The 18137-nt window shown below is 52.9% G+C and overlaps 8 protein-coding genes across 8 annotated transcripts; 5 read left to right on the forward strand and 3 right to left on the reverse strand.

The window, feature by feature from the left end:
• Positions 1 to 306: 306 nt before the first annotated feature.
• EI97DRAFT_235922 (uncharacterized protein) lies at positions 307 to 2118 on the reverse strand. Its single transcript, XM_033793998.1, has one exon. The coding sequence runs from the start codon at positions 1985 to 1987 to the stop codon at positions 377 to 379; it is 1611 nt and encodes a 536-aa protein (XP_033649620.1). The 5' UTR covers positions 1988 to 2118; the 3' UTR covers positions 307 to 376.
• Positions 2119 to 3980: 1862 nt separating this feature from the next.
• Positions 3981 to 5800, reverse strand: EI97DRAFT_446074 (uncharacterized protein; the record flags this gene model as incomplete). Its single annotated transcript, XM_033800004.1, has 3 exons — positions 3981 to 4406; positions 4448 to 4591; positions 4754 to 5800. 3 exons carry the CDS (start codon positions 5798 to 5800, stop codon positions 3981 to 3983), a joined length of 1617 nt encoding a protein of 538 aa, XP_033649621.1.
• Positions 5801 to 6584: 784 nt separating this feature from the next.
• On the forward strand, positions 6585 to 8177 carry EI97DRAFT_437268 (ferredoxin reductase-like protein). The gene is made up of 3 exons (XM_033799303.1): positions 6585 to 6655; positions 6751 to 7129; positions 7180 to 8177. The coding sequence occupies exons 1-3, from the start codon at positions 6611 to 6613 to the stop codon at positions 7749 to 7751; spliced, it is 996 nt and encodes a 331-aa protein (XP_033649622.1). The 5' UTR covers positions 6585 to 6610; the 3' UTR covers positions 7752 to 8177.
• A 966-nt stretch (positions 8178 to 9143) lies between these two features.
• Positions 9144 to 11954, forward strand: EI97DRAFT_470699 (Di-copper centre-containing protein). The gene is made up of 8 exons (XM_033801787.1): positions 9144 to 9886; positions 9938 to 9956; positions 10009 to 10129; positions 10185 to 10448; positions 10499 to 10848; positions 10899 to 11020; positions 11078 to 11556; positions 11606 to 11954. The coding sequence occupies exons 1-8, from the start codon at positions 9634 to 9636 to the stop codon at positions 11744 to 11746; spliced, it is 1749 nt and encodes a 582-aa protein (XP_033649623.1). The 5' UTR covers positions 9144 to 9633; the 3' UTR covers positions 11747 to 11954.
• A 464-nt stretch (positions 11955 to 12418) lies between these two features.
• EI97DRAFT_485504 (uncharacterized protein) lies at positions 12419 to 13915 on the forward strand (the record flags this gene model as incomplete). The annotated part of the gene is made up of 8 exons (XM_033802141.1): positions 12419 to 12683; positions 12737 to 12818; positions 12866 to 12962; positions 13015 to 13145; positions 13196 to 13264; positions 13314 to 13474; positions 13528 to 13770; positions 13825 to 13915. The coding sequence occupies 8 exons, from the start codon at positions 12419 to 12421 to the stop codon at positions 13854 to 13856; spliced, it is 1080 nt and encodes a 359-aa protein (XP_033649624.1). The 3' UTR covers positions 13857 to 13915.
• Positions 13916 to 14345: 430 nt separating this feature from the next.
• Positions 14346 to 15515, forward strand: EI97DRAFT_462283 (uncharacterized protein; the record flags this gene model as incomplete). Its single annotated transcript, XM_033801257.1, has 2 exons — positions 14346 to 14423; positions 14475 to 15515. The coding sequence occupies 2 exons, from the start codon at positions 14346 to 14348 to the stop codon at positions 15513 to 15515; spliced, it is 1119 nt and encodes a 372-aa protein (XP_033649625.1).
• A 449-nt stretch (positions 15516 to 15964) lies between these two features.
• On the forward strand, positions 15965 to 16285 carry EI97DRAFT_386585 (uncharacterized protein; the record flags this gene model as incomplete). Its single annotated transcript, XM_033796077.1, has 1 exon — positions 15965 to 16285. A coding segment is annotated over one exon (321 nt), but the record flags the coding sequence as incomplete, so codon positions are not given.
• Positions 16283 to 17693, reverse strand: EI97DRAFT_437272 (glycoside hydrolase). Its single transcript, XM_033799304.1, has 2 exons — positions 16376 to 17693; positions 16283 to 16320 (listed from the first exon to the last, which is right to left on the reverse strand). The coding sequence occupies exon 1, from the start codon at positions 17540 to 17542 to the stop codon at positions 16721 to 16723; it is 822 nt and encodes a 273-aa protein (XP_033649627.1). The 5' UTR covers positions 17543 to 17693; the 3' UTR covers positions 16283 to 16320; positions 16376 to 16720.
• Between the last annotated feature and the right edge of the window lie 444 nt (positions 17694 to 18137).

An 18137-nucleotide genomic window follows, 5' to 3' on the forward strand; every position in this document is an offset into this window, starting at 1 on the left:
TGTTCAAGTCGCTTGCAAGCAGAAGGCGATCCATGATCACACCAGAAGATAAGGAGCGTAGGAAGTTGGTTCATTAAATAGAAGCGCTACAAAGCTCAATCTGATCAATAGACTAATCGATCCAAGCAACTACACCATGTTCAAAAAAAAAAAAAAAAAAAAAAAAAAATTATAGAGATGAAAAGAATCGAAAAGAAGACCCACAGCCCAAACTCCAGATCTATGCAGCACAGTAAGGAATGGACGCTATGCACCATGAAGATCAAGGAGAGTCGTTAGATAGCCACTTTCCCCCGGCTTGCCGCATTAGCACTTAAATTCCACGCAACGCGAAACAGTGACAACCAAAAGTGAGTCGTAGTCTGAGGCCCGGAATTTACCATTTTCCAGCGTAATAGTAGATATCGGTCGGCTTAGGCCCTACACGAGACGTGCTGCTGTATTCGAGGGCAGAGGAGCTCTCGGTGGGATATGGGGAGCTCTCAGTGGGATATGCGGAGCTCTCGGTGGGATATGGGGAGCTCTCGGTGGGATATGCGGAGCTCTCGGTGGGATATGGGGAGCTCTCGGTGGGATATGCGGAGCTCTCGGTGGGATATGGGGAGCTCTCGGTGGGATATGGGGGGCTCTCGGTGGGATATGGGACGTAGCCGGTGGGGTGCGGGATATAGCCCGTGCCACTGGGCTTGCTGGATGTGGGAGGCTCAGGCTCGTAGCTGCTCTGGGGAGGCTTGGGCTCGTATGTCTTTGGCGGCTCCGGCTCATAAGTCTCGGGCGGGTTCGGCTTCTCGGTGGGATAAGTGGGATACTCTGTGGCGGGAATGGTCACCGTGATGGTGGTCTTCGTGCCATGTTCCGTCACAGTGTAGGTTTTGGTTTCGTACCCGTAGGGAGGATAGCCGGGCGTCTCTGTAACCGTCACGGTAACTGTGACTGGAGGCGGGCACTCGTCCGTTGGATAGACAGGTGGGGTTACAACAGGAGGCGGTGCAATGGTTGGGTAGACAGGCTTGGTGGTGGTGATCGTCGTCTCATACCAGGAAGCTGTGAGGTATGTGCTGTAGATTGCCGAAGGTCCGTTGTGGCCAACAGAGGTCGAGCACGGCACAAAGGTATAAGTAGTCTTCGTGATGGTAGTGGGGGTATACGAAGGCTCCACGGGGTAAGTGGGATAGACGGACACGGAAGTTGGCTCGTAACCGCATCCCTTCTTGCAGGACGTGACCGTGATGGTCTTCGTAGTCACAGTGGTGATGATTTGCGTACCATATGTGCTCGTGATTGGGTATTCGGTCGTGGTGGTATACGTCGTCGTGTCCTTGGTGGTGTGTGGCGGGTAACCGGTCGGGTGCGGCGGATACACGGGATAGGACGAGGGCGGAGGGTGTGGGTGATACCCAGTGGGGTTGGGTGGGTACACGGGGTATGATGAGGGAGAAGGTTCATAAGGGGGATAGGAACTCGGCTCATAGGGAGGATAAGAGCTCGGCTCGTAAGGAGGATAGGAGCTGGGTTTATAGGGCGTGTAGGAGCTGGGTTCGTAAGGCGGATAGGAACTCGGCTCGGAAGGCGGATAGGAACTCGGCTGGTATGGAGGGTAAGAGCTCGGCTCGTACGGAGGGTAAGAGCTCGGCTGGTATGGAGGAACTGAACTTGGCTCATATGACGGGACTGAACTTGGCTCATATGGCGGGATTGAACTTGGCTCATAGGACGGAACGGAGCTGAGTTCGTATGGCGGATATCCGGGAGTGGAGCTTGGTTCATAGGGAGGGTAAGCTGGAGTAGAGCTGGGTGTGTATTGCGGATATTCTGCAGTTGAGCTCGGCACATAGGATGGCGGCGTCGAGCTTGGTGGGTAGGATGGAGGTTCGGAAGGATAAGCACCGGTAGGGTACGGGTTGTACACCTGATACTCATTCTGCGCAAGCGGGTTCGCGGCAGCGGTGCCCAGGAGGGTAGCGACCGCGATCGAAAAAGACCGCATCTTGTACGACTCTTGAGCTTCTACCGGAGGCGATACAAGCCAGAAGTTGTCGAGGGGTTGAGAGAGGGCCGAGTGAAAGTGCGAGTGTTGAGATAGAGGTAAGTTGTCGAGGTAGCGAACGGCGGCTCAGAACGTGAGAACCAAAAGCGAACGTAGCAAAGAAATGGTATTATTGCTAATTGCTAATGATGATGGATCGTTCGAAGGAATCGAGAGGCCTTTATATGTCCATCCCATATTTCAAGGCTGCTGGCCACCGTCCTCACATGATCGCCCAAGAAGGCAACATCCCGGAGAATACGGTCAATCGATAGCTGACCGACGGTTCACGGCACAGCCCTATGGCCTTCACAGTAGTAGGTGTGCGTCTGGAGACCAGCCAGGACGCCATGATTGACTGACTACTGCTCGTGTGGCACCTCACCTCCGCTGTCAGTTCGGGTGTAACCCTGCCGCGCATGGCAACCGGCAAGCGGAGGGTCCGTGGCTGGCCAGAGAGACGGGAGAGCGAATGGTGTGTGGGCTGCACAAATATTGGGTGGAGACGGACGTGATGACGCAGCACAATGTTCGAAGGTTTTCTGGTGTTGCTGTTCTGGTGTGTTGCGCCCCGGATGCGTCGGCTGAGTGGTGCATGCTATTTTTGGACTTCTGCGTCCTCAAAGTGGCTAGCGCAGCCAAGCCGTCCCACGCTTCTTTCAACGTCCACGCATCGGATCCAAGTGCCTCTTTCAAATGTTCGCGTCACTAATCCATGGCATGCATGTCTCCGAGACCTTCAACCATGTCTAACGGTGTTCCCCCCCATCGCGACAAGGATACGATCCGTGGACGCCAGTCGGTGGCTGTTCAGCCGCCACTGGTCTCTCGACCAAAGAAAGGCATCAGTCTGCGCTCCGACCGGATGACTCGGTGGTTCCTCCAGCTTGATGATAATTATAAACTTGCAGCTGAGACTCTGACTTTGTCATCTCCATCTTTTCTATCGATATTTGCCATCTGGGAAACGGTCCAGTGTGAGCGCTGAGATTCCAATACATTATTCCATGCTGACATGCTGGCCACTGCACAAGCCCTATCCGTTTACGGAACTCCTCGCACGAGGATAGCGCGCCACCATCCTGGCACATGCAGTAGCACTACGATTATCAATACTACCGACCGTACCTCTGCTCTGCTCTGTCACATCAACACCACCATAATACCATGGTAATAAGCTGGAAGACGAAGAAGAGATTCCTGATGCCGGTCCATAGCACCTCACTGCATCTTGTCCACAGCACACCTTGGTCCCACCTCATGGTGCGCCTGGCTCTCGACCATCAAGTAGTTGGCCTACAAGACAGCGACAGCCGAATACGAGTTTGACTATCGCCGTATGCGGAGCTTCTCGTGAGTAGTGTCTTTATCAACAACTCTCTACCCGAAGAAAGGGCGAAGCGTCCAGTCCCGTGTCCAACGCCCAATGATGCTCTAGAAGAGTGGCCATCTGCTGTTCCAAGCTCTGCCAAACCGACCCACATTCGTTACCACGGTTGCGTGGCGCGCCCATGGATTGGCGAGAGTCGTGCCCGCTGCCTCAGTTTCCAGATATCCAGCCCCCTCGAATCAGGCATGCATGCTGCACCTGCTGTGGCCCATGTTTTGCTTGTGGGATGCCTACATACACTCAACGATGATGAAGAAGAACCGCGTTCCGCGTCTGTGTTTCTTTTGCATTCGCGTACTGTCATGTTATCTCTCACTGCTTGCATTGCAAATACTGGAAAATCCATCTCTCAGCCGAACAAGTGATCGCGATTATATGGTGGCCCCGACCAAATTTAGAAATCTATGCCACGCCATGGCTACTCCACACCTTACGCTGGGGCATCCGATCACGGTCTCGCTCGGCATCTGGTTTTCGCGAAGACAAAATAACATTGTCATGATTATGGTCATCTATTATCTACATAGTGTACCGCCGCTTTCTGTTCTCGTCTCCGTGGCTCGCCTAGGCAATTAGACTCAGCAAAATTAGGTCAGTTGAACCGGCTCCCGAAATGCAGTTCGATTCATGAGCACTATTGTCGTACAGGCCTTGCACGTCCGTGGCGCCGCTGCTATCAGAAAGAGCGCGGGAATCCGGCACTACTCCTTGGAGGGCATTCACAGCGCAAATCACTACCATCCAGGAGGTGGTCGAATGCACGAAACGATCCACCCTTGATACGGTCGAGAAAACCGTTGAGGAAATCGGCGACCTCGCTCTCTGAAGAGACATACTTGGGGCATCAACCCACAAAAACCCTTCATCGACTTGGTGCGTGGGATGGGCGATAAGTCTACAATAAGTCGTCATCGATGCCAAGAGATTCCTCCTTGTGGAAATGTGTGGGTGATGGTCTTCCACAAGGATGATCGGGTGAAGCAGTGCAAGCTGGACGTATGTGTCAGTGGCAAGCTGGGGGGCTAACATACCAGGTATTCCGATGGGAGATTTTCCAGATCGACATTCGAATCTCCAAAGTTCTGAAATTTGTCCTCTCCCTCTTCCGCCCGGTCAAGGGCATCTGGGGCGTCTTTCTGTCCCGCAATCAGCCGAGTCAGGGACGCATAACTTACCTGACGTTGTAACGTATATCAGCGATACACATTGGGTTGTGAAGCCCGGCGTGTCTACTGTCGTAACTTCGGCTCATCGCATCCGGTGTCTGTGTGTTTTCGTCCGCAATGTGTGTAAGACATATCCAGACGCATACTGGAGCCCTTGTGGTGAAACCCTACGTCCGCTTCGACCATTTGGCCGAAGAACGAAGACTCATTATATTCATTCTGGCGAGCGAGGGCGACAGCGTCCCGCAGCACACGGCGCCAAAGGAGTGCCGACATTCCAAGGAAGGGATTCTGAACGCCAGTGTCGACAGTCAGTCCGGGATTGGGGGCAGTGGACAATGGAACAGTGCGGATTGAGCTGGCCCCTTCATAAATCTCAATCAGGAGATCCCGCGTCGCAGGATCCCACCACTGGACGTCCTGCGCGTTGACACACTGATCCTTGCTGAGTGGGCGGAAGTACACTTGAGACGTGGGCGACTGAATTTCCTGGGACGTCCCCGATCCCGAGTCTGCATGTACGTGAGTATGAGATTCATGCTCTCTGGAGGCCTGCTCCATGGAGACGCCGGAGAAGTGTTCGACGGCAGAAGTATCGTTCTCACGAGCAACGGTCACTTCGGTAGGGCGTCCTGGAAGGGAAATGCAGGTGGGTTCAGAGCAGTCCACCTCGTCTTCAGCTCCGATACGCTCCGGCTGGGCAGCAACAAGGGCAGGTGCGACGGCGAATGCAGCTCCAGGGTCCCCATGAGTTTGCTCACTCGCACCCAAATCAGGGTCCTCCGCGTCAAACATGACGTCCAAGTTCCTAGGCATGACGTCGAAGCCCAAGCTCTGGACGTCGTTCGTGAAGCTGGCTACTGGGTCCGCCGTTGGCGTCATCGGATAGATGTCCTCATACCCGCGCAGCAGGTTATAAGCCCACCCATTGACGGATTGCGGGCTCTCTAAATCGACATCGGAAAACTCAGCATCGACCGCTGGAAGATGCCCGGACGATCCTGTTGCGGGATTGTAGTCATCGTCGTCATCTTCGTCCATGAGGAAGTTACCGAGAGTCGAATGCTCGAGCATAAACTCGCCGTACATGCCCAGGAGGTCTTCCACCGAGCGCTCAGGGCTCGTCTGCATGTAAAAGGAGGTGTATTCCCGGCCTGAACCGGCAGTCTGGGGACTACTCCTCCTTGCCTTCGAGCTGAAACGGAATTTGAGACCCATAGTGCCTGCTATGGGAGGCGCTGATGTCTCAGTGTAGAGAAGATGAGTGCTGTCTTACTTGTCCAAAGGTTCAAGGAACTGCAACCCCAGTATCGGGCGTGGTGATCCAGATCACCAATAGCCGGAGGAGGTGATAGTGCGGTCACAGAACCTGTGTGGACACTGAAGAAGCACTCAAGTGGGACGCAGGAGAAACGTCCTTGAGATTGGCAGGTCCCCCTTTATATGCGCCGGCCTCATTTGCGGTACATTGTGGGGACTTTGTTTAGGGAGGCTCTTAAAGCATTGTACAGTCGTTGAGCAATATTGCCATTGGTGAAAGAACAATCCAAGCCCGTCTCGTTGCCGAATGTGCTGTGTTCCAAATCCAGACAAAGGCGTAGGAGTGGCTGAGGCGACAAAGGGAGCATCGTGACCTGTACAGTTGATGTCCAGAGAGTTTGAACAATGTTCAGGCGAGCTGGATGATTCTACTAAGGGCGGTCTCCTCCGCATCAACGGCACCTAGGTAATCGAACATGGTAGCGTTTCGGTTGCGCCCGCCAAGAGGCATATGTCTCCCCGACATCAAAAATAATTACTTTCCTTCTCCAAGAAGAACAGCGAGCAGCGGGTTGGCGTTATGATATTGCGTTCCATGATCATAGATAGATAATTGGGGATATCTTCGGGTTGACTTCGGGCCGGGTGCCTGGCAGGAACCAGTGGCCCGTGCTGGTGACCTCATTTCTACTCGCTCACCACTTGTTGACCTGTCGCAATCCACTCGTCCATCTATTCTCCCCGAACGCCTACCCCTCGTCTTTCGCTATGTTTGCAAGACAAGTATTTCGCCCCGCGAACACCCTGCGGCAGGTATGGACCCATTTCAGGCTTCTATTGGCCTGGATTTTGCTGGCGCTCCATTTTCCGTCCTCCCACCTATCGTCTGCTTGCTGACAATTGCGCAGCATGTACGTCGGTACGCAAGTGAAGCGTCTGAGAAGAAGAAGGGCGGGCCGAACCTGCTAGTTCCCGGTGTCGCAATCGGCGGAATGGTCGTCGGTTACTATGTTCTGCGCCGGCGATACCCTGAATACGCCGATGCTGCCAAACAGACTGCAGGCGGAGAGCCAAAGGTCGCCTTCAAGGGCGGCGATCAGGGCTTCCTCTCGTTGCCGTTGGAGAAAACAGAGATTGTCAATCATAACACGAAGAGGCTCACCTTCAGGCTGCCCGAGCCGGACATGGAGAGCGGTTTGCCGGTTGCCTCTGCTGTCATCACCAAGTACAAGGGTCCTGAGATGGAGAAACCTGTCATTCGACCGTATACGCCCATAAGTGATGTTGGTGAGTAACGCCACAGGGACTGTTCTGCTTCTGTACTGATTGTTGCCTAGATCAGAAGGGATCCATCGAATTACTGGTCAAGCGGTATGAGAACGGGCCTATGTCGGAGCACTTGCATAACATGGCCGCGGGTCAGCGTCTTGATGTCAAAGGGCCTATCAAGAAGTACCAATGGTCTCCGAATAAGCATGAGCACATCGCCCTGATTGCGGGTGGTACCGGCATTACCCCCATGTGGCAGCTTGCCAACGCCATCTTCAAGAACCCCGAGGACAAGACCAAGGTTACCTTAGTGTTTGGCAACCTTACCCATGATGATATCTTGTTGAAGGAGGAATGGGCACGTCTGGAAAACACCTATCCCCAACGATTCAGGGCCTTCTACGTCTTGGACAACCCGCCGGAAGGCTGGGCGGGAGGTCAGGGCTTGGTTACCAAGGAGCTCCTCAAGACGGTACTCCCAGAACCCAAGGAGGGTGACAAGATCAAGATTTTCGTGTGCGGTCCCCCGGGAATGTACAAGGCCATCAGCGGTGGCAAGAAGAGCCCTGCGGACCAGGGCGAGCTCTCTGGCTACCTGAAGGAGCTTGGATATAGCAAGGACCAGGTGTACAAGTTTTAGATCTGCTAGTCCTTAACCCTGCTGTGAAGCGTGTACTTATATCACCTAGACGTAGATGTTGGATAATTCACGTAGATTATGGTTTACTGCACAGCAGGACCCCTCCGATGGAGTTTGTCTTTGTGAGTCTTGATTTTGCTTTCCGTCCTCCCGTCCCCTTCGGGATATTATCAGATAGACAATGGAGAACTTAACTCCAGTTTCCAGGACTTCGCTGTCGTTCTTCACTGGACTGGCAGGGGACATTCCCTCATGCTGGAGTTGCGGCAGATGAGGAGGCATGTGGCTATCAACATATGGAGCCCGGCCGTCTCGTATCCCAACATGATAATATGATGTTGGCATTGTTTTGTCCCTCTAAATACCCCGTACTCCGGTTAGCGGGAAGGTGTAGCATAGCGCATGTCTATTGATAGGTCAACCGAGAACCTCCCCATCATCGTCTGCGCGATTTTATAATGCGGCTCGTAATTCCGCATTCTCGTGCCATGGAAGTGAACCTTTCAATCTCCGCTCTCCGCTATGCCACTCCGCATGCCGCAGATGCACTATTCAAGTGGACATGTAGGTGCGTCGCCTGTGTCTGTTGGAACAAGTAGGCAGCGCTCTTTTATATTGGGTATGCGTGAGGCGGAAAAAGCGTACACTTACCAGGGCCACGATCGACTAGGAAGGCAAGTGAAGCCACTAGTGATGCGCAGGGCTTTGGCCGCGTGGGACACAGGGAAACTGTTGCTCATTTTCCAAGATTGATGGTTGTTCGGAAACGAAGTGCGCAGCTGGGTACAGCTTGTCGGATTGAGGGTGCAAAAAGTGCCAGGCACGGTGACGCATGTTGGTGGTGGCAGCACTGCAGTGCGGGAAGAGAGCATGAAGGTCTTGACTCATGCGGATGTTTGCGTGCGGGTGTGAAGGATGTGCGAGTGGTGATTCGTGTGAACAGAGCGGGAGTAGATACTGGTCTTCCAACAAGGCCCGGTAGGTGTAACGTACCGATTCGGGATTTTGTAGGCCTAATAAGAGACGGATGGGAAGGCTCAAACCGCATTATCATACTTTTGTAAGAGGGATAAAGGCCCGTGACACCATGGCTACTGTTCTCAGGAATTAAAGTTTGATTGTTCGAGTTCCCAGGGTTTTATTCACTATTGGCCTGTGCCGCTTACTTTTGTTTCCAAAGCGGCATATGACTGGAGAAATCCTGAGGGTGTAGATTTATGCGATTCCTCTATTTGCTAGGACGTCTAAGCTGAGGTGAGAGGGAAAACAGGGGTGGCTCTTGGGTAGCAGGTGGCCTTATCGAGTGTTCACCGCAAGCTTGACCGACTTAGAGAGACGTACTAAAAGCGGGCAAGGGATCGATCCTACTATGGATGATAACTGATTGTACATATCTTAACTATGTCTAATCGTATCCATATGAACGTAGCTGACAATCCCTCTATGTCTCTAATCCCCCCTGAGAGCATTTATAAGATCAAGGCCTTCAACGCCAAGGCTGTCACTCGGGTCCGCAGGAGCGGGCAGTACGTGCTCCAGTTGGTGCTCCAGTTGGTCGCATTGGAAGCCATGACTTGAAATGGTGTTTTTCATATCCTCAAGCTCGCGAACTCATGGGATTGGCAAAGCTCGATCGCATTATTTCCTGTGCTCTCGCCTTGTCCAAGGCCGCGTGTAGGATCCTTTGGTGCTTCGCCACTTCAATACGGACGAAGAGCTCGAGGCAGGGTGTGCACACGTACGGTTTCGAAACTTCGACAAGAGGTAGAGGGGACTAGCATTCTCTTTGCCTATAAGTATTGCCTGAGGTACAAATGCTTTCTTTCAATAGAGATCTTCCATCTCGGATTTCCCTCAGTTCACGGACACATCTGCTCCCATCATGAAACTCAAAACGACATTTACAGCATCGCTGCTGGCAAGCTCTGCGTTAGCCTCCACGTTGAGGAGTTTTCATGAAAGACAGGCTTCAGGATCGTTCTACCCCATTACCGGACCGACAGGGGGTGTTCATCCCCGTCTTGAGATACGTCAACTCCAGAAGACGGGAGAGATGTGGAACTTGTTCCTCCTTGCCATGGCCGAGTTCGAAGCCATGGACCAGAACGAAATCGATTCGTATTACCAGATTGCAGGTCAGTAGTTCCTGGGCCACATCCAAAAGTTTCGTTGCTGACAGAGCGAAGGTATTCACGGAATGCCATGGTACGCTTCCACAATTGCAGGCATGGGTTTTTCTCCCCTGACGGATCTTTAGGTACGACTGGGATGGCGTGAAAATGAACCCCGGCATTGAGAAGCCCGTCAAGCGGGGTTATTGCCCGCATTCTAACTTGTTATTCGGAATCTGGCATCGACCATATGTACTGCTCTTTGAGGTAGGCCTGCACATTCTTCTGTTGAAGTCAAAAGTCAATCCCTGATTCCGCCTAGCAAAAACTGCAAGCTATTGCTATCAATATCGCAAACCGGTTCTCCGGAGACAGCAAACCCAAGTACCAAGAGGCGGCGAGTAAACTTCGCTTACCCTACTGGGACTGGGCACAGAAGGTTGAGGCAGATGAGCCAGTGTTTCCCACAGCCTTCAGTACCGAGAGGGTGGAGGTGACGCAGCCTGATAACAACAAAGTTGTCATTGATAACCCTCTTTTCGACTTTGATTTCCACCCACTGGATAACAAGCAAATCAACGGAACAGTAAGTCCCGTGGCGAATGAGGAGGTCATAGCAGAGTTAATCTCAAGCAGGGATGCGGTTACCCACTTGCGGGTGGACCCTTGGACAACCACTTCAAGATGTGCAACGAGGCGCAGAGAACTGTAAGGAAAGCGCAGACTGCAGCACGGAACGTGAGCAACCATGTCGCGTTGGAGGCAGCGTTCAAGAACCTATACAAGCCACTTCGCTATAACCTGTTCAAGGTACTTTCCAGGTGGCAGCCATTCGACTCCTTTGCAAATAACGGGAATTGCGGAGATCCTCTGTCCTTCGACTCGCTCGAGGCCGTTCATGATAGTATCCATGTGGAAATGGCTCCAGCACACATGGTCCCCGTTGCTGTGTCTGCATTCGATCCCGTCTTCTGGATGCACCATGCGTGAGTGGTAGTGCGGTCGTGTTAAGTAAACCACTGATGATTCTTCCAAGGAATGTCGATCGTTATCTGGCTATCTGGCAGGCGATATATCCGGATACCTACGTGGAGCAGTGCAACGCAGGGAGCGAAACCTGGACAATCAAGCTGAACGATTCTCTTGCTGCTAATTCGCGTGAGGAGATGCCAGTCCCAATCTACTCAGATAACCGCTGACGGCTTCATTTTGCAGCCCTTACGCCCTTCCATATGAACACGGCCGGCGATTTCTGGACTGCTGCCAAAGCTCGAGATATTCGGCAAATGGGATATACTTACCCCGAGCTTGCGAGTAATCCGAGCAACGCGACTTTAGTGACGGAAGTCATTCGCCTTTACTCCGAAGGCTCAAATGGAGGTGCCCGCAGAGCGAAGCGGGAGGATGTGCCCGAAGCCAGCCAAGTATATCTCGCCCAAGCCGAACTGCCAAGTGGAGGAAGTCCGTATAGCATTTATGTCTTTCTTGGAGAGGTAACAGACAATGCTGTGACCTGGTCAGGCCTGGACTCGTTTGTAGGCCTCGCATCGACGTTGGGCACCCATGGTACGAACCCTTTGCGTAGTACTATAGACCTTACGCACGCGGTAGGAGAGAAGATCGCGAAAGGCGACATCAAGGAAGATGGCGCCCTTGATTACCTGAAACAGCATTTGAAATGGAGGCTTGTTTTTGTAAGGTACACCAAGTTTTCCGAGGAACCCTTTAGCTAACGGTAATCAGGCAGAGGAAGAGATCCCTCGCGATAAGATCCCAGGAGCGAAGGTATCTCTGGTCACGACGACTGTGGAGAAGGCATCCTCAGAATCGGAGTTTGACCGCTGGCTTGGAGATTTCACGGCGCATGGGGCAGTTGATTCCTGAAATTTGGCCGAGCCTGCAACAGACAGGAAGTTCTTGTGCGTCCAGCCTGGCATAACATAGATACCTGGCCCATTGGTGTATTGTACTGCGACGATCGTTGCGGCCGTCCATTTCCGTCGATGGCTCGTGTACGGTTGATTGTACGTGTAGATGTTTTGCCATAACCTAACCAATCAGATTTCTGTGGCCGAGTGGTGTAAAGGGCCCCACGAACGCAGTTCATTGTTGCTACACACCCATTCGGCACTTACCTGTTAGTGCATTTAATCAACAACCTCTCCGGTAGATCTAGGAGCAAGGGTCTTTTGGTTCGTCGAGTTGCACAGTCTAGATTATCCACCATACTCTACGAAGTCATCAACATTAACGGCTGCCCATGTGTTTGCAAGGATGTGAAGAGGGTTTTTGATTGCAGCTCCAACCGCAGAAGAGCATGGTATATTGCAGCGCACGATGCTGATCGAGTCTACCACATGGTAGACGAGGATTGAAGCTTTCCCCATGTCTCGGCATATAGCCTTATTCTTCTACTGCGGCAGTTCGTTGTTTACGGACTGTTCACCTTGGCCTGGTCAATCGCCGTTCCCGTATAAATACTTACACCACCCCTGGACGGGGATGGATCGCTGCCTCACTTCTCCTCATTTTGTCACTATAGAGTCCTTTTGCACAATGCTCTGGACCACTTTCTTTGCGCTGCCGGCGGCTGTGTCGGCGCTGGCCATGCCGCACTGGATGAAGAGGCAGGGCAGTCTGACTATGCTGCGGTTCGGATGTGCGCAGGTCGTCATTGACAGACTGGATCCTCTGGTCAATCCAGGGTCGATTCCATCTCCGCATGTCCATCAGATTGTCGGCGGCAACGCCTTCAATGCGTCCATGACCCAAGGGGACGTTTCGGCGGGGGCTTCTTGCACAACGTGCGCTTTCAGCGACGGTGAATGCTAACGCAACACGAAGGATGACCGAGACGCGAGCTGACCGGGATAGATTTCTCCAACTACTGGACGGCCAACCTGTACTTCAAAGCTCGTAATGGCAGTTACAAGCGTGTCAAGCAGCTGGGCGCTGCGTAAGATCTCCAGCGTTCACTCAATCGCTCTCGCTCATCCAGACCAGACGCCAGTTCAATGATGACTTCAGCACGAAGATCGGCGGTGGCGTCCTCGTTTACTATGTCTCCGCACAACCGGGAAAAATCACTGCTTTCAAACCGGTGAGCTCCTTCGTCTTAGTGGATCGTCGGTTTACTGATGAGGATGCCCTAGGGATTCCGCATGCTTGTCGGAGACCCGACCCGCCGTACTCCGGACCCAGCCATGAAAAGGCAGAACTGCTATCGCTGCTACACTGGTCCCAATTTTGGTGGTGACACTGCCGCTCCTTGTGCAGACAGCAAGTTGGTGGCAAGGTCGTGACCGTGGGAGCTACTGCTGACGCAATACTTAGGATCGATACGCAGGGTCTGCCGAAGGAACCATGCAAAGGCGGGATCCGCTCAAACATCCATTTCCCGACGTAAGACCATGGTAGAGCCGCTTGCTTGATAGAAGGCTTATTGGAATAGGTGCTGGGATGGCAAGAACCTCGACAGCCCTGATCACAAGTCCCACGTTGCGTACCCGACGAGTGGGCCGGCCAACTTCCTGAGCTTGGGTGGAAACTGCCCCTCTACGCATCCAGTCAGGATTCCACAGCTGATGTATGAGGTTGTGTGGGATACCACTGGTGAGTGGAAAAACACACCTCAATGATTTTGACTCTGAAACCAACGTCCACAGAATTCAACAACAAGGCGGACTGGCCCACGGATGGGTCTCAACCCTTCTACTTCAGCTACGGCGACAACACTGGTTACGGCCAGCACGCCGATTACGTCTTTGGCTGGAAAGGCAACGCGCTCCAGGTGGGCATGGATGCGACTGGTTGTATGGGAGCCAAGTGCAAGGACATGAAGACACAGAGCATCGATGCCGCCAAGCGATGCAGTGTCAAGACCAGGGTCAACGAGGATCACGACGGATGTGAGTTCTTCCTTTTCCCTCTTTGAACAAAGGTCATCACTGATACTGTTTTAGGGCTCGACAAGCTTCCCGGGATGGAGATGTAGAGCGGACTGGGGCCTGGGTTATTCATCTTCTGCCCGCTCCAGTTGATATATTAGTGTTTCGTGTGCACGTGGTCCGAGAGACGGCCACCCCTAGAAGGATAATTAGTACATTCAACATCAATCGTTGCTGATATATTCGCTCCCCCGGAGAGAAAGCTGCTCAAGCAAGGGGCTATTGTGCTTTGCCATTCTGTGATTCAAGATCAAAAGGATGCGAGTTCCGTGCCAGTATGGTAGTCGCCGCGAGTAGATGCGCGGACTCTGTCCCTCAAGCGTACATACGGGGTAGGAAGCACCGATGACGGAGAAGAAATATAGCCTCCGGCTGGTGGCGTGGGGATGGGGGGGAGAGGAAGTTCAGCAATGAAACACCGTCTCAAGGGAGATCCATCGAACTCAGCCGCTTATGTCAGCGGTCAGCCACGTGGCGCAGTCCACCTCTGTTAACTTCCCGCTGTACAACACCACGCGTCTCGACAACTAATAACCATGGCGATCGAGGCAAAAGGGTCTTTCGACTCTGACACAATTACGGCCTTTATTGCTTGGTACTTCTTGATCCCTCTGGTGAGCAATATCCCAAAGATGCCATTCTGCCGCTGCTAATGACAGGGTTAGGGTGCATCGTGGCTACAGTCAATCCTCTACAGCATCTTCATACGCGCCGGTGACCCTCGACCTCAGCATGGCTCCCCTCGATTCGCCCGACACCGCCGACAGATCCTCCTTGCCATCTACGTAGCGTATTTCGCCTTTGTGATATACGAAGTGGACTTCAAGGTGCACCGCTCGGGCAATGCTTATACCCATTTGGGGGTGCCCTTTGATGTTGAGGAGAAGGCACTGGCTTCGCGATTCCGAAAGCTTACGATGCGGTATCATCCAGACAAGATCCAGGGAACGGCGGACAGGGAGTCGGCGAACGAATACTATGTGTTTCTGAAGCATGCTCGGGACCTGCTCATGGATCCCTCGAAGCGGTTCGCCTATGACCGGTTCGGCCCTGATATCATCCGGCAATGCCGAGACTGCTTGACCACCGGGGAATACGTCAAGCATGCGCTTAGATCCATCGCGTCGAGGTATGGTGCTCTGGCTGCTTTCTTGCTGGGCGCAAATGCCCTGGGTTTTCTCAAGGAGGGCGCATACTGGAGGTGTCTCAGCCTTGTTGCGCTTGCAGCATACGAAGCCCGCACGGCCATGCGCCCCGACCATGGCCAGATGGTCGCAAACTACGTGAATCCAATCTTGTTTTCTAGATTGGGCAGGCAGCCATACCTACCCTTCCAGGTCATCATTCTGCTACGCAAGTCTGCCCTCTCCATGGCTCAGTTTCTCGGACTGGCGGTGCCGTTGTGGCGCGAAGATGCGCGGAAGGCTGCAAAAGCGGGCGAAGACTCGGACGAAGCTCGCCAACAACAAGTCGACAGGCTCGAAAGGGTTGTCAGGGAAGGCTCCCAGCTGGCCTCGCGGTTGGTGGATATGGAAACGATGCCATATCGCCACAACGAGCGTGCAAAGTCGGATCTGAAGGCTGCAATGAAGAGATACATGATGACCAATGCGGTGCACATGGATCGAGAAGTGCGAAATGCCATGGGCCAGAGCTATGCGCGTCGGCATGCCCGCGGTCGGGGCGGACTTGCAAGGGGGACGTGATGAAGGTGGTATACATACATACCTCTACTGTACTTGTACTTGTTGTCGTTCGTGGTCTGCCGGCTCGTCTGTTAACCAGGTACGGTGGTGGTGGTGGTGGCTATGTTCTTGACGTCATGCGCGCGTTGCCTCTTCACCCCCCGGGGCCCACTACCACAGTACTTATGTACACACGGCCTTCCTTCGCCTTCCACACTCGATCCGACCAGTCTCTACGCCTTTTTCCGAACATCACCTCTTACTCTACTTGTACGCTTTGGACAATCACAAAATAATGGCCTTCACTGTGGTCCGGTCAATTGCTGCAACCCGAGCCGCGCTCCCTTCCGCAAGGCGGGTTGGTATGTCAAGAGCTGCCATAGCGTTTTCTTAGGTGAACAGTACTGATATGGCTGACAGCAACGCTCCCTATCCGCACCTACGCAAATAGCCCCACTGGTCAAAGCCGTGCCAGCCCGGGCCAGTCATCCAATGTCTCTGGCACCAATGCAAGCAGTCCAGAAGGCCAGGGAATCCTCAACTCTCGCGCCACCGACGGACGTTTGCAGCAAGACACCAAATCGACGCAGACTCCAATTAGCCACCCCGAGGAAGGTGGCCTCGGTGGCCAGGAAGAGACAACCCCAAGCCAGGCCGCCATGAAACGGGACCCCAATGAACCAGCGGAAGAGAAGAGGAAGAAGGTTCTGGAGTATGGCCAGAACAGGAAACTCGATCCGGCAAATGATTTGAAACCGAACGAGGGCAAGGCCACAGGGGAAAGTCCATGAAAGGCCATGTATTCGTGGATGGCTTTAAACCGGCTGTACGTTTTTAAGCCATTTGTGTACATATATACTAGTCGCTCATAGTGCATCTTGGTTTCCCGAGTATCGGCTGCATACGTTCATATCCTTGGTCACTGTCACGCTATAAAGTAACGAAAACGAAGGGTTTATCCAACGCCGCGCTGCATAGCAGAACCTGGTACCGGAGCTTTGGGATGGACTCTTGTTCCACACAACTGCCGGGACAACGCAGAGGACCAGTGCCTTAAGGGAACTTGCCAGTGCAGACACAAAAATGAATATTTCACGACAGAGTATACAAGTAAAACCTCCCTTGACACGGTCGGATATGAAGAACCCTTTCGAATTACGGCTACTTTCTTAACAACTCGCATCTACTGGGTCTCGCATTACGTGATGCCCGCTCCTTACGACACTTTAAAACTCCGCCAATTCAGCCCCTGACCAAAGAGCGGGACCAGGAATGGTGTAGTTGGTATTGTTGTTCGGCATCACATGAATGTTGAGGGCGAGGCCAGGCTCATCACCCCGATAGAGCGATTTTGCAGCAACACCGCCCGTGATAGCCTTCGTCCCCGTTCCGTCAATCTTGATGCTGATACATTGAGGGTAGAACTCCGCGCCGTCCGTGTAGTATGGACCTTTCCCAATGGCCTCGTAGGCGATGTGCAAGGCAATGAGTTCATGTCGAATCACGTACTCGCCAGCTTTGAGGCCTGAGGGGATCCTGATGGCCCAGGTACCGTTATTGGCCACCATTTCGTTGGTTGCCCAATATCCCTCCGCAGAGCTGGTGGTTCTGATAAAGCCACGTTCAGCAATCTTGACAAACTGGAGATCCGCTGGATTGACGCTTGAACAAGGCCCATTGCATGGAGCGATGTAGTCGATGATAGGTCCCCAATGTCCATCCGGGAATGGGTATCCACTCATCCACCACTTGACGGTCAGTTCACTGCCAGCATCGATTGGTGCACTCATGTTCGCTGGACTGGCCCCTTTGGCGCAGATGATATCGTTCGTTTTGGCCATGTTAGGCTTCAAAGGGTTGCCTCCAACATTCGTTGTGTACCAAGATGGCGTGTCGCTTGGATATTTGGCCCCTATAGAACCGGCGTTTGGGTCCCAAGCTTCGTACTCAACATTGTTGGCCCAGAGCTTCTCTAGATGACTGTGGGCCAGTCCCGTCGATGTGAGCGCGGAAAGGAGCAGGAAAGTGGGTGGGTTAACGAACAACATCTTCGCTCCAGAGCCCGAGACGTCGCCACCAGAGAAGCTAGTGTTGTGTCGAATGGAAGAAAACAGAAGGAAAGGAAGCAGAAAGGTGGTCGGGAGTAAAGAGGCCGCGTTTAGGGATAAGATCTGCTGCTTCATATACAGTCAATATACGCGCTTCGTATATACCCATTTGCACACTCTACCAGACCTCTTCACTCTTCGGTCCGAAAACACCGTCAAGCTACCTTGCACTGGGCCTTGCATGGCCACAATAATACAGAAGGAAAACCCAATTTCGAACTGCGTAGATAGTGGAGACGTACCGGTTAGGATCTACTAGATATTACATGTTGCATTTGTGGTTGGGCGTAGACAAAACCCCTGCATGACCCGAACACCAAACAGCAACGCCGCCAACTGCAAGCATTGAGGCTATTCTCCTACTGTACGAGCGCCGCCATGGAAATTGAGAGCGCTGATTCGAGCAACGGGCTTCGAAGATGGTGGAAGGTCAATAGTGTTATATTTTGAGGAGCTAATAGTGCGTCTTACGATTTATGAGATGAGACACTTACTGCTAGGCAGAGTTCTGCTCTTTACCGCGATAGTGGAAAGC

The sequence above is a fragment of the Westerdykella ornata genome (genome assembly GCF_010094085.1).
Source record: "Westerdykella ornata strain CBS 379.55 unplaced genomic scaffold EI97scaffold_44, whole genome shotgun sequence".
NCBI classification, from domain to species: Eukaryota; Fungi; Ascomycota; class Dothideomycetes; order Pleosporales; family Sporormiaceae; genus Westerdykella; species Westerdykella ornata.

Excerpts from the sequence above, each read along its gene's own strand:
- EI97DRAFT_235922 (XM_033793998.1), bottom strand. The coding sequence starts at position 1,987 with ATGCGGTCTTTTTCGATCGCGGTCGCTACCCTCCTGGGCACCGCTGCC.
- EI97DRAFT_437268 (XM_033799303.1), top strand. The coding sequence starts at position 6,611 with ATGTTTGCAAGACAAGTATTTCGCCCCGCGAACACCCTGCGGCAG. Across the intron at positions 6,656-6,750 it reads CCGCGAACACCCTGCGGCAG|CATGTACGTCGGTACGCAAG; the intron begins GTATGGACCCAT and ends ACAATTGCGCAG. Across the intron at positions 7,130-7,179 it reads TACGCCCATAAGTGATGTTG|ATCAGAAGGGATCCATCGAA; the intron begins GTGAGTAACGCC and ends ATTGTTGCCTAG.
- EI97DRAFT_470699 (XM_033801787.1), top strand. The coding sequence starts at position 9,634 with ATGAAACTCAAAACGACATTTACAGCATCGCTGCTGGCAAGCTCTGCG. Across the intron at positions 10,130-10,184 it reads CATATGTACTGCTCTTTGAG|CAAAAACTGCAAGCTATTGC; the intron begins GTAGGCCTGCAC and ends GATTCCGCCTAG. Across the intron at positions 11,557-11,605 it reads TGAAATGGAGGCTTGTTTTT|GCAGAGGAAGAGATCCCTCG; the intron begins GTAAGGTACACC and ends AACGGTAATCAG.
- EI97DRAFT_437272 (XM_033799304.1), bottom strand. The coding sequence starts at position 17,542 with ATGTTGTTCGTTAACCCACCCACTTTCCTGCTCCTTTCCGCGCTCACA.